This window comes from Glycine soja, chromosome 7 (assembly GCF_004193775.1).
Source record: "Glycine soja cultivar W05 chromosome 7, ASM419377v2, whole genome shotgun sequence".
Classification (NCBI taxonomy): domain Eukaryota; kingdom Viridiplantae; phylum Streptophyta; class Magnoliopsida; order Fabales; family Fabaceae; genus Glycine; species Glycine soja.
Window position 1 is genome coordinate 3919441 of NC_041008.1, and position 14254 is coordinate 3933694.

Here is a 14254-nt window from a genome sequence, read left to right on the forward strand (position 1 = left end):
AATAATTAAGTTTAAATATCCTCATATAAAAATAAATGTACAAATTTTGGCCTATTTTACCCTTTAATTATTTTTTAAGGAGCTAGCTTACCTTTTAATTATTATTGATGCATCATAAATGCACACTATTTTTAATTTTCTTTTTTGAAGTAATGTTACTTTATAAATTAATTGCTCCCATATATATAACAATGTATAAACTAGATATCAACTTGTTTTAGTATATACATTTTATTCTTCAACTTCTATTAATACATTGTAGTTATATACTTCTATTTCAATTTGTTTTTTTTTTTTAATTATGTAGTTCTATAATATAAATTAACTATTTTGATCTCTTCATTTTATTTAAAAATAAAAAATATAGATAGACAAACACATTAGTCCTTGTCTTTCCACTACTACAGATTTATAAGTCTCCCCCTTTTGATTAGAAACAACAATTTTTTTTTTTTAAAGAAACAACTATCTTCAAATGATAAATATAATCCACTAAAATCAACCTAGTATATGCAGTTAGAGTAGTATGTATAAGATGTAGGTTTTAATCTTTTTTATCGCTATTGTACACACAAAAAATGGGTGTATATATATATATATATATATATATATATATATATAAACTATTTGCGTGGTGTGTGGACAACTGGGCATCTTAACTAAGTAACCATTTTAATTTCAGCTACTTCCATGTGGCGTCTCCAAAATCTTCTACTAGGTAGGGTTCTTAGCACTATCCAACATCAACATTACAAACATTTGATTTCAACACGTGCAAAGGCCCTTACAAGGATTTGAGAGTTGAGACCAACCAACTACTTTTTCTGGCCACCATTGCCTTCACATTTTTTTTCCTCTTATATCAACTATTTTTACTGCCAAAAAAAACATGATTATGGGTGATGGGAAGTTGACAATATCTAAATGAGAACAATTTTCTTAACTACGGCAACAAACTTGTCGTGTGATCAAATTAAATTTCACAATTCAAAATGACTTGAAAATCAATTTACATGTCAAAAAAGTTTTTTACATAAATCGGTGATGACATAATCTCTAGTTAGTTACATACATCATCATTACTTTACAAAGACTCATGAACATCAGCGACCAAGCTCACATATTTTAATAAAACGGGGATTAGATGCTAAGTAAAATATGTTGGTTATTTTATCTATATATATACATTGCATATATAACCAAGTAAACGAGTTTGGAAGGCATCAAGGAACAGTTAATTAATTATTTTGGGCACTTTTCTTTAAGTTAAAGGCATTAGATTAAAAATCACATGCACGTCATCTGAAACATACAGCACAACTATTTACACCGACATGGTAACAGACAGTATCTATGATATGAAATAAAACGTTCTACATTGTCAAATGGTCACTCAAAGCAATCTCTTTCTAGATACAAGTGGGTTGTCTTTGATGTTGACAAAAAAGACTTTTCACAAAGGAAACCAAATTTGCAAATATAAGTGTTCTTTGCGTACTGAATCGACAAAATGTTACCTGAAAAGTTTTATTATATTTCTTAGTTAAAAAGTATATTTAAATTGATAAATTAATTAAAAAATATAAATTGATATATAATTTTTTTATTATCAAATGATTGATGCAAAATATCCACCAACTTTAAGATAATTAATATTTATTTAAGAACCTTGACTGCATTTTTTTTTATCATCAAACAAACTCTCAATTTTCATTTAATTAAGAAAAAAGATATGGGTACAAGGAGTACCCTTCACTTATTACACAACTAATATTAAGGAACACTAGTTCTCTATTCCAATCCTCTGTTCTACTTTAATGCATCTTTAGTGTTTTCTCATGTCTTAATTATACTTTTTTTATTTATAAGATTTTGAATTCAAGACTATTTTTAAGAGTTTTAAATTTAGTTCTACTCATTCTAATGATATATTGATAATCATTACATAATTTATAGTCATAAGCTTGTGACTTTTAATTAATTTTACATTTTAAACAAGTCTGTAAATTTAAGAAATTAATAACATTTTTTGTGCTATTGATTAACTAGTTGAAAAGGACAACGAAAGTTGCATGAGGGGAAAGGAAAACAAAAGCATACTTTATTGTGTGTCCCATTTTCTTTTATGAAAGAAAAGGTTTTACTGTAATAGGAGGAAGGAGGAGGTAGGAATAGTAGTGGATGGCACAACGCAAACCCGCAACACGTTGTTGCGTTTATTGTCAGACAATATCTGATGAGCTGCCACGTAGGATGCTGCCAACCACCGCCCAGTCACCTGGCCCATACAATCAAAATCATGTGTGTCGGTGCCATTTTATGATCATTGACTCAATCTTAATGTAAATTATCATCTTATATAAGAATTAAAAAAATTAATTTAATTTTACATAAATAATTAAAATAAAATTTTTATTACTGATTGTATAATTACTTAAAAAATTGTGTATTTTTTAATTTTAGTTATATAAATAAGAATTTATAATTTATAATTCTTGTTCATCATAATAAAAAAAATTATCATTTTGTCAGGTTATATAGTTTAGATTAGATTACCATTATGGTATGACATTGTTGACAGATAATTTTATTTTTAAAAAATATAATGAATGGAAGGATTTGATATGAGATTTGAGAATATGAAAAAGTATTTATTAGGATAGATTAATAATTTTTTAAATATATCACGGTATTTTTGACCTTCAGAATATCTTATTCTTGATTGAAGATTGAAGGATATTATATAATACAAGCTTTAATTATTTTGAGAAATGATTATTATAAATTTAAATTATGTATTAAAAGTTATTATTCTAATTATAAATCTTGATACTATTTGTAGTTAATGTATAATTTGGATTTTAATTAATATAAACCTTCATGCCTATCTAACATATTGTTTGGTGTAAAAATATATAATAAATGACTAAATAACATATCTAAAATAAACTTTAATATTATCTTAAAATATAAATTTAAATCTTAGTTCGTACTCAATCATAGAACTTATATAACTCATAAAAACGAGGGATTTCATTCATTTATATATAGATTAACTTATCACTATCTCTAATATGTGAAATTTTGTTTTTTTTTTCTTTCTCAATACACGCATGTGTGTGGTGGGGGAAGGCAAGTGGGTGAACTTGTGTGCATGTAAAATAGAAATTTTATGTTTTTTTACAAAAGAAATTTCACATTGTTACATGCACGGTCGAGACTAAGAAAATGGGAAACAAATTTAAATTAGTATGATGACAAACTGAGATTGGGCATGAAAATGAGAAAGATATATTGTTGAAATGGGAAAGGAAATGGAAGGGAAAAAAATCTATGCAAGTAAAGGAAAGAAAGGGCAAACAAAAGAGTTGAGAAAAAATGATCAAATTTAATATATATATATATATATATATATATATATATATATATTATAATCATTATCTTTTTAGTTAAATATATTTTTTGTTCTGAATTTTTTTATTTATGATTTTAGTTTCTAAATTTTTCAATGACTAGTTAACATTCTTAAACTTTTTTTTCATCATATGTTTTAGTACTTTTTTTGTCAATTTTGATCACTAAATAATGACATGACAATGATTTTATTATTATTATTACATTTGATTATGTTTTCTAACAATTAAAAATTGCCACAAATTGCAAGAACCTCAAAAAATAAACTCATTAAATGGATTTACATCTAGGAACATCGGTCAACTATAAGGTTTGCCCAACTCCCCTTTAATTGAACAATCAAGTGCTTAATATGTGTAATTGTTGTCACTCTAGCTACCAAAATTTTCTACCATTGAAGGAGAATAAACAAAGAAAAATATAAGTTCAGTCATTAGTAAAAAAAAAAAATTATTAAGGATGAATGGTGAAACTACAATATTGATAAAGTTGAACAATACAATTGAAAATTATAATAACAAAAAGAAAAGTCAAATATTCTTTAAATAATATATCCTAACTTTTATTATATCATATGTTACAAAAAAGAAAAAAAAATTAGAGCATGATAAAAGTATTCAACCCAAACCTGTTATTTATAAGAACCTAATAATGTGATTGGTGATACATATTGACCACGGTTGTACTAATTTGATCACATCCATGGTGGTAGAAAATCTTGATGTTACATACACAATCTACTATAACCTACATTAGGGAAAAAACAAATTATTAAGAATAAATGGTGAAACTATGATATTGTTAAAGTTGAACAATGTCACTAAAAATCTTAAATATGTAAAAGTCAAATCTTCTTTAAGATCATACATAGTTTTATAATTATGAGTAACAAAAATCTCAACTCTATAATTTTTACCCATGTGAAGAAGATAATTCACTAGCAATATAAATATCAATTGTGACTTCATATATCTTGTCGAGTTCTTCGAGTGTCGAACAACCACTCTGATAATTTGATAAATAATATGAATATTTAAAACAAAAAAAGAATACTTAAAGTAAAAAAATATTAAGGAATTATATATGGCATAGTGACTAGTCTCAATCTAGATTCTCCATTAGCAAAATTTTGTGGGGTGAATGGGTTGATGGACTTCATTAATACCCTCTATTGATGATTAGGTGTTGGCAAAAAAAATAAAAAATAAATAGAAGGTTCAGTCATTAGGTAAAAAAAATATTATGGATAAATGGTGAAATTACAATATTGTTAAAGTTGAACAACACAACTGAAAATCTTAAAACACAATAATTAACTATAATGGTTCTAAAAAATAGATCTTTAAAATCATATATTCTAATTTTTACTATTTGTTACCAAAAGAAAATTAGAGCAAGATAAGATTATTCTACCCAAACTCGCTATTTATAAGATCCTAATAATGTGATTAATTGCGCAGATTGACCACGGCTGTGCTAATTTGATTAAGTTCTTGGTCGTACAAAATCTGTTGTGAGGTACGTTAGGGATAAAAACAAATTATTATGGATGAATGATGAAATTATAATATTGTTAAAGTTGAACAACACCACTAAAAATCTTAAATAGTAATAATTATGTATAGTGGTTGTAATAGTTAAATCTTCTTTAAAATGATATATGTTTTACAATTATCAGTAACAAATCACCTCTTTAAGCACACCAAAAAGTGATGAATAACTCCCTATACAATTTTTATGGTAAATTGAGAAATAATATGAATATGCAAAACAAAATGCAATGCTTAAAGTAAAAAAAAAATTTAATAAGGAATCATGTTTGACACAGTGGTTCGAGATGTTCTAGCCAGCAATTTTGGCTTGGAGGAACTAGTTGATGTTGCCTCTTTTACCCACGTGTCAGTGGTATAGATCTCCTTCGTTCAGTTTTTCTCTTTCTTTCTTGTTATTAACTTTCTTCTCAATTTTTTTTCTTCAATTTATCAAAATCTCAAGGACTTTGGTCACACATATATAAAAAACAGTTCTCACTGATATATTCCACGCTGGCCAAGAGAATGTGGAAACTAGACTTTTTTTTTTTGTTTTTTGTTTTGATTAACATGTGCTGCAATAGTTCTAGATCCAAAAAACATTAGTAAGTAATGTGTAAGTTTTTGAAAATTTCAGTTGGAGGGTGAAGTGGTAAACGGGGATGATAAGAAACGATGATGGCGATTCTTCCCACTTCTATTTATATATTTTCAGCAAAGTTTTCTAATGTTATTTTCCCTTGTTGGGATGGACCACATATGCATTAATGTTTGGTATAATTTTGGTGTTTAAAATTATTTATTTACTTTCACTATTTTAAAATAGTTATTTGTAAAAAAGAATATTTATAAAATTACACAGTGTGTGAATAAGTCCATTCTCCGACTTCATTGAACATGAGAGAGAAAACTAGTCACTCGTGATGTTGGCGTTGTCTTAGTGCCAATTGATAAGTTTGTGTTTAGGTGAGTATTAATAAATGTGGGTAGAATGAATTATTTGATTGGGCTAAAATTGATTTTTAACGTAATTATTATAGGACATTATTTTAAATGGACATCACAAAAACAATTTGAAAAATGAATAGTAAAAAAGATAAATCTGTTTAAAACATATATAAAAAGTAAATTTATTGTAAAATTCATATGAATTTGTCAAAATAAGGTAAAAAAATAATTCTTTTCCCACTTTTGTATTTATTAACAATTTTTTATTTTATTTTTTTAAATCATTAATAAGCAAAATATGTTGGAGTAAAATTGAGAACCTTTTTTTTTATTAATTTTCTTTACATTGGATGTATGCATATTGCAATAAAACTGATGAATTTGATCATGTTGATATCACCCATTTTAACCAGAAATCTTCATTTTCCAATATAACACCCGACACAATATGGTGGTTGTAATTGTAACCTAGCAATGGCTTTCAAAAAGGCTTAACATATGAACAGTTAAATGCATTAGACGATGAAGTTACAAATTTGCATGTTAATAATGTAAATATATAAAAACATGTAAAGAAGAGGCTAGTAACTTTGGTGATGCGAACCATGACTATATTTATTCTATGGAAGGAATACTAGAGGCGTATAATACAATGAAAATTCTAAAACAGGACCGATCCAACAAGCCTAAAGCAAAAATTAAGAGTTATTTTTTTTACTTTAATGAAAAGAGCGAGTGATACATGAGACCTTCTAGTCAACGTGTGTGGCCTGTTTTACTTTAAGAAACTAATAACAAATATTGGTAGCCTTAAAGTTCAAAAGTTTTAGTTGCTTTACCCTGAATCCACCATGTTCTTAAGCATATCTTCAACTAATGGATATGATGTCTAAACACAAGACAATGCAGATTGATTCTGTTGGTTGTTTAATGTCCAAGCATACAAATGATTTCTACTTAGATTCTGATTATTCATGGATTGGAGTTGAGAAGGCACAACCATGGTGGAGAACTACAGAAAGAGATGAGTTAGCTTGCTTTATTTCGCGCAAATCACTCAACCATATTGAGAATTGTGACCTTCCACCTACACAGAAGTATCTCATAGGACAACCTTGTGCTGATATCAGTTATATCAAAATAAGAACATCATCTTTTGACCGGGAAGCCAATTCCAGCGCCTTTTCCAGTTTCAACATTCAAGCAAAGAGAAGTTTTGAATCAGAATTGATGCATTGGAAGCTGGGGCCTTCAACCAATAAAGGGAATTTAAATATTCAAGGTATTTTCCTCTTCTCATTTGTTGGTTCACTTGGTTGCACTAGCACCTTATGTGGCTATAATTTACTCCCAAAATATTCATACAAATAAGTTCCAAATTGAGAAATGGATGTGTTGTGGGAAATTAGTTCATCACATTGTTTTTTCTAGGGTCTCATGATGCTATATTTTTAATCTTGAAGCAAATTACACTAACAACTGAAGTTTTTTGGGATTAATCATGACTCCATATAGTTAATACTTTATTTATTTTAACATTTTTAATGTTTAGAATAACTCTGTTAAAGGGGTGCATGGTTTAATATATTTCTTGGGTAATAAAAGGTGTCATTGTAATGTATTTCAAAGAATTAAGAAGAGTTAGTGTGAGAATAAAAATGAGAGGGGTATCAGTGGCAAAACCTCAGTGTGTCAATGTAATTTTTTTTCCTGTGGTTGAGTGGATAGAACTGGTTTAAATTATGTAGGTTTTTTGAGGCGAAGAAGAATTTAGTGCATTATGCGGCATGTGATTTGCACGTGTCATGATTGGCAATTGGCATGTTTTGATATACGTTCACATGCATGTTGTTCAACAAATTACCACTAAAGTTTCTATCAAATTAAAACAAAAAGACACAAAAGCTATTATTTATAGTTTTTTTTGTGATTCGTTTCATGGAATCAACGCATCAACCCAAACATGTTTTTAATGATAAAATGATATCTTATACTGTATATGACTAAGATGCAGGTATAATTCTATAAAGCATGTTGTACATGAGTATGGCTATATATGAGTAAGGTGACTATATATCACCTAATCACTTTTTCTTCTTCTTCCAATTCCAATTAAGTAAATGACATTTAACATTAAAAGACCTTTTAGTTACTTTTAAGAAAATAGTTAACCCAAAGGAAACCAAATATACAGAATTAAAAAAATTAATCACATGAATATTTATAAGATTGACTTAATTAATGGTTAAAAATCATGAGTTTAAATTACTCCTACTTACAAATTAAAAATTAAGGTTAGTCTTTTGAAAAAAAATATTTTTCTTTACAACACCGGAGAACAAATCGATAATTTCAACTGAATGTAACTGTGCACAGCACATGCTGAGATGTTAGACAGAAAAAGAGAATGAAAGAATCTCATCAACAACAAAATGCCTACGATTAACAACTAAAAATGAAACAATATTTAAAGACAACAACAAAAAAAAAGGAAAGTAAAGCCAAGACAGATCAGATAATAATGTTGCTCTGTGCGGCCACCACCACCATTTTCCCTCCCTCTGCTGTTATTTAGCCAACCAAGCTCCTCTCAGACAACCCTTTTAAAGCACTCACCTGTGCCAACTGTACCTGTTATATAAGTTCATATTTAATAAGTTATTGAAAAAAAAACACACACAAAACAGAGAAAAGAATAATTCAAACTTCAAAGTACCACCGGTTCCGATAACATGTTTTAGCAGATTTTTATATATATAACCCTCTTCGTTACAAACATATAATAAAAACGAAACATGACCTCATGTGAGTTATACAGCAGAATCAAGTTGCAAGTAAAAAATTGAAATGACAATAGATATAACTATATGGTCAAAAGTATATTTACATGCATGTGTAGTGTTATTCAATAAGAATTATAGAATCTTACCTTATTCTTTCATTTTATTTGTTTCTCTTTAAAAGATAAATCACTCACTAAAATAATATATATAAATTACTTTTAAACTTTGAATAGATAAATAAATAAATAAACTAAGTAAAAGACGTGAAAAGAATAATATATAAATACACATGGAACTAACACACTATATAAAGAACTTGGATATTTTATAGGTTATATTAATCTGCGATCGTTAATTATTTGACAAATTTTAATTAAGTTTTTCAACTAATTTTTATTAAGTCTTGTATTTTTTAATTAAGCCCCTAATACAGGGACATAATTAGAAAATAAATACAAATTCATAGACTCAATTAAAAATTTAATAAAAATTCACGAATTTGCAGAATAATTAAACTTATTTAATTTTATATAAGTTCTTAGATTTTAATTTCAGTTTTATGTTACTGCTGTACAGTAAAAAGAAACGGACATGTTACCATGTGACGCACCTGTATGAGGAACGATAGACGATGGCTTGGACATGATGGTCATTGGGGCCCATGATGCCGTTGGATAAAAGTTTGGAGCTGGTACACCTATGGTCTCCGTTGGATGATGATACTGATAAAGAGGGTACATTGGCATCAGTGTGTTGGCACCCACAATAGCCTGCCTCGGGTACACATGCTGCCCATTCATGTAGGTCCCACCGCTACCGTAGCACAGTTTCTGTCCCAGCAAAGCATCCCCAAAGACCAAAGTGCACATTATTAGTTAAATAAATGGTAATAATTTACTTTCTATAGAAAAAAGACTTAATATATATTTTTTATACATATAATATATTTCTTTCTTAATTTTAATTATTTAATTTGACTACATGATATTTTTAAATTTTTACTTTTAATTACTATCATTAGTCTAAATCCTTTAATTAAAAATATGACATTTGATTAACTTATCAAATCATCACTTAAATAATAATATGATATTCTATTAATTTATCATATTATTACTTAATAAATCAAGACCATCATAGACACCAAAAGCAAAAATAAAAAAATGTCAGAAAGAAAAATGAAAACAAATATTTTTAAGCAGTAAACTGAAATAAAAATATATTTTGGGTATGAAAAATATATTTAAATTTAAAAAAATATTGTTTTTAATTTTTTTCTGATAATTTTTTTTGTTAGAAATGATGAACTAATGGACCAATTCAAACAAATTAAAACTACCTTACCTGATTGTAATTGTAGTTTACGTCCGTCACAATGTAGGTAGGCGCATACCTGAATGAAAAGATTAGAAATTGAAGTATATAAGCTACTTCTATTAGTCTAATAGAGTAAACAAAAACAACGGCTTGAATTCATCACATGACATACCCATAGAAAGGAAGAGTGTGATTATGGAATGGCAGAGCAGCAGTTGTCCTCACTGGATAATAATATGGCTGCACGTGATTGATGACTGGTGGGCTTGATGCATTGTTCTTCACTACTCCACCGTTTGATCCTCCTGCGAATAGCATCACAATGTTAGACCTTCATGATGTTCATAATCACCAAAAGGCCATTCATTAAACTCGATTAATTAATCACTCAAGCAGTGTAGTTAAAAATGATTTTCCACATTAACTGAAAATGTTACAGTCCATATACATATAGTTACTTAATTGATAGTAAGAATGATTTAGATATAATAATGACTTATGGATAAGCTAATGTGAGGTTGCTGCATACTTTTGATTTAGTAAGTAATTTCCAGATAGAGTCTTGTATATGTAATTACTATTTAAAATTAATGATCATGTGGACCAACCCACATATGAAAAATTATTTTTAACGAAGAATACGTGTATAGTTTCTACTAAAGTAGTTAAAAAAGAAGATGAATTAATTTGAGTACCTTGTGGTTGTGGAGGTGGTGAAACATTGGAAGAAGACCTTGGGCGACGAGCACCTAGGCAAGCAAGATTGCAATTTGCTCGACGGCCATTGATAACGAGAGTTGCTGAATCCTCACAAGCCTTCTTGGCAGCCTCAGCCTCCTTGAAAGTCACCTTTTATATATTTACCACAAAGATTACAACATTAATTGATTATTAGTATTTAGCATCAACGAATCAATTAATTTAAGTTGCATTAATTAGTGTATATTTATATATATATACTTACAAAGCCATAGCCTTTGGATTTGGCAGTGTGCTTATCGGAAATGATGACAGCTTCAAGGATCTCACCATACTTCTCAAAGTGGTCTTTGAGGGCATCCTTCGGAGTCTCCCAAGCTAAGCCCCCAACAAAAACCTTAGTCAGAGTGGTGTCTCCAAATTCTCCAACGTTGTTGTTGTTGTTGTTGTTGCTCATCATCGTCATGATATCACAAGTATTGAGATCTTTGTTTCCACGAAAAAAATCTAATTAACCTTATGAAGCTAGCTAGCTGGGTGAGGTGAGTTGTGATGAATGTGAATGTTGTGGTTGAGTGCACGTTAAGTTTGATTAAGAGAAATTGGAGGAAGGTAAGGAGTTAATTTTATAGGGAAGAAAACGGAAGAGAGTGAGCTGGATGGGGAAAGAGAGTGAGATGAGAAGAGAATAGAAACGGAAGACAGATAGACTATGATGAGGCATTAGAGCTTCATCAACGTGATCACTCACTTCTCCTAATATGGCTAATGCCTGTGTTTTGTCTCTCTAATTCTCCACCATTCCGTGTAGCTAGCTGGACTTTCGAGTTAGAATATGCTTAAGACACGTGCTAATACTACTTGTCCAAAGATTAAAAAAAAACAGGGCAACCCAATGGTCTCTACAAAGGAAAAATTGTTAAATAATCTAGACAACCACTAAACAGGTCAGTTTTTTTAACAATTTTTTTTAAAAAAAAATATTTCTATATAAATGTTTTTTTAAGAAGCATGTGATAAATAAGATTTTCTTCTTTAGAAAAAATAAAAAATTACTTATTTTAAAAAATAAGATAAAACAAATTAGTTCTACTTCTTTATGATTTCGGTCCATATTTATATGACATGTTTATATTTTTAATTTACAATAAATAAGTCGGTAAAAAAAATTATAATAAATAATTAGTAACTCTTGATTTTATATTATATAAAAATTAGTTGAAACTATAGTAATATTGGATCATCAAATAATTTTTCGGGTATATGTACATAATTTAACTTATATTTAGTTAGAGAAAATTTCCAATGTCGGAACCCTTGACTTATAGGGAAACTATAGTTTTACTAGTGACAAGGATACTATCTTGTTAAGAATATAAAAAACAAATTATTTTTTGATGTCTTGCACACTTGTTAATTTCTTTTGTGTGATAAAAAATCACTGAAGTAAATATAGTTTTTCTTAACAAACATCAGATAATAGCCTTGTCACCGACTTGTATGTGAATGTCCCCAGTTTATGCCCTTGTAATATGAAAAAAATAAGATTAAATATATAATTTCATATCAGAAAATCTTTTAAAGTCTATGTAATTTAATTCTTATAGGAGAAATGAAAAAAAAATGTGTACAAAAATTGCTTAAAGGAGTTTTTTAAAAAAAATAATCTAATTCTTATATATATATATTTTTAAAATTACTCTTCTCTTTTTTCTTTCTTTCGATCTACTCTTTTTTTTCTCTCATCTTATTGTTAGTAATTACTTTTAAGTAAAAAAATAAAACTTATCACACAATTTATACTTTATTTTCATAATGAGTAAACTCACATTTTAGATTTTGAATTTGTGAGACATCATCATAATATTTTTCAGCTTAAAAAAATATCAAATAAATATCTAAACTTGAAATCTTCTAGTGTTGTTGGTTGAATTTAGTATCCTAATTGAAGACGAGGTGAATGTTCCACTACTTCAGAGATATGCAGAATTAAAGGCGTTGTGTCTATGAATTAAGTCAGCAAATTGAGAAAGAACAACTAACTATATATTCAATTCAATGATTGCTGTCTCATCTCTATTACCAGGAATAAAGATGCAGTGAAACGTGATATAGACCGTGGCCAGCTATTTTGATAAGAAATGTGAATCTCTTCTTGTGACTATCCATAATCACCTTTTAATATTATGCACTTCTAACCCTCTAAATTCAACAATGTCTATGATGGTGAATCATTCTAAACAAGTTAATCTTTCTTTAATCTTTGACTATTTAAATAATTGTTCACATTTTTATCAATAGTTAATCAAGTATTCCTCCTTATATATTGATAGAAATGTGAAAAAGACTATGGAGTACTTATCATTATCTTTAAATCAACACTAAGTAAGACTTCAATTATATTTCAATTAATTATTGGATGAGATTTTGTGGTAACAAATTTAATTTAAAATGAATATGAGATGATGTGGGATGCAGAAGGAACAATGTGAAGTAGCCACATTCCTTCCTGACCCACGTTCTCTTACTCCAGCACTCACGACCCAATTTGATCCCAAGACTATGCTGTTCTTTTTCAGCCCAATCTCATTGCTAAGATGAGCTTTTAGGGTCCGATCTTAAGCCCACAAATTTGGTATGGCTCTTGGCTCAGTGTGCAGTAGCCATTGCCCATTAGGCAACCGATGTGACAATTTTGACTTTTAAGTTTTAACAGTATTTATTGATTGAAAAAAGATATATTTATTGATGAGGAAAGCAAAATAATTCGCTCTTTCCCTTCCCAAATCTCAACTATATTAAAATCCAATCATTTCTATTGCACATCTAGAAAGTGAAAGAAAAGAAGAAAAGAAAAGGAAAGGAAAAAAAGTGAGATAAATTTTTGGTTATTTGGTAGAAAATAAAATATTTTTTTTTGTTTCGTTTATTTGTATAGAAAGTAGAATAAATAAAAAAAATGTATATGTATACATAAAATGATAAAATATTTCTAACAAAAGAGAAGTGTACAAGAATAAGGATAAATGGATAATTTTAAAACAACCTTCATCTTTCCTTCCAAATTTAGATTGATTGCTAAAAGTTGTGGGTCTCTTATGCTTTAGTGTTACATCCTAGCCGGTTCTTTTAATTATTTACTAAATTTATTTTTTTAAGATGCATAAAAAACTTGTGAATCTTCTAGAAATTTCAATATATAAATTATTAATTATATACAAGTAAAATCACATGTATAAATCGCATATTTATAATATACACTCAGACAAGTAATTAAAATCACATTTATAATATTAGGAATAGTTACTTGATTAAATCTTTGGCATGCTTTATGAATATAATGAGGAAAATATCATGCACAAATTTATATTGGTGCAACTTATATAACATTTTTTTTATTTAAGTTGATGTGAAATATTTTTTAATTTTATTAATGGTTAATCCACGTCTGAAAAATCTAATTATTTTTAATAAGATCTTCTTTTAATTACGATTTTTCATTCACACTATTTAAATTTGAGATTTTATTTTAAAAGATCAAACTTAGTATAGATTTTATTT

At 28.1% G+C, this 14254-nt stretch overlaps 2 protein-coding genes across 2 annotated transcripts; one reads left to right on the top strand and one right to left on the bottom strand.

Annotated features, from left to right (window-relative positions):
• Nucleotides 1-6682: 6682 nt before the first annotated feature.
• Nucleotides 6683-9338, top strand: LOC114418234. Its single transcript, XM_028383477.1, has 2 exons — nt 6683-7176; nt 9254-9338. The coding sequence occupies exons 1-2, from the start codon at nt 6771-6773 to the stop codon at nt 9280-9282; spliced, it is 435 nt and encodes a 144-aa protein (XP_028239278.1). The 5' UTR covers nt 6683-6770; the 3' UTR covers nt 9283-9338.
• On the bottom strand, nt 8211-11458 carry LOC114418233 (probable RNA-binding protein ARP1). Its single transcript, XM_028383476.1, has 6 exons — nt 10959-11458; nt 10690-10843; nt 10167-10299; nt 10022-10070; nt 9288-9507; nt 8211-8525 (listed from the first exon to the last, which is right to left on the bottom strand). The coding sequence occupies exons 1-6, from the start codon at nt 11157-11159 to the stop codon at nt 8485-8487; spliced, it is 798 nt and encodes a 265-aa protein (XP_028239277.1). The 5' UTR covers nt 11160-11458; the 3' UTR covers nt 8211-8484.
• Between the last annotated feature and the right edge of the window lie 2796 nt (nt 11459-14254).

Bases quoted from the DNA above. Each gene is read 5' to 3' on its own strand.
- LOC114418234 (XM_028383477.1), top strand. From the start codon at position 6,771: ATGGATATGATGTCTAAACACAAGACAATGCAGATTGATTCTGTTGGT. The intron at 7,177-9,253 runs GTATTTTCCTCT...ACTGCTGTACAG, and splicing joins AGGGAATTTAAATATTCAAG to TAAAAAGAAACGGACATGTT.
- LOC114418233 (XM_028383476.1), bottom strand. From the start codon at position 11,159: ATGACGATGATGAGCAACAACAACAACAACAACAACGTTGGAGAATTT. The intron at 10,300-10,689 runs GTACTCAAATTA...TGCTATTCGCAG, and splicing joins ACCACCTCCACAACCACAAG to GAGGATCAAACGGTGGAGTA. The intron at 8,526-9,287 runs GTGCGTCACATG...CTTATATAACAG, and splicing joins GTCTATCGTTCCTCATACAG to GTACAGTTGGCACAGGTGAG.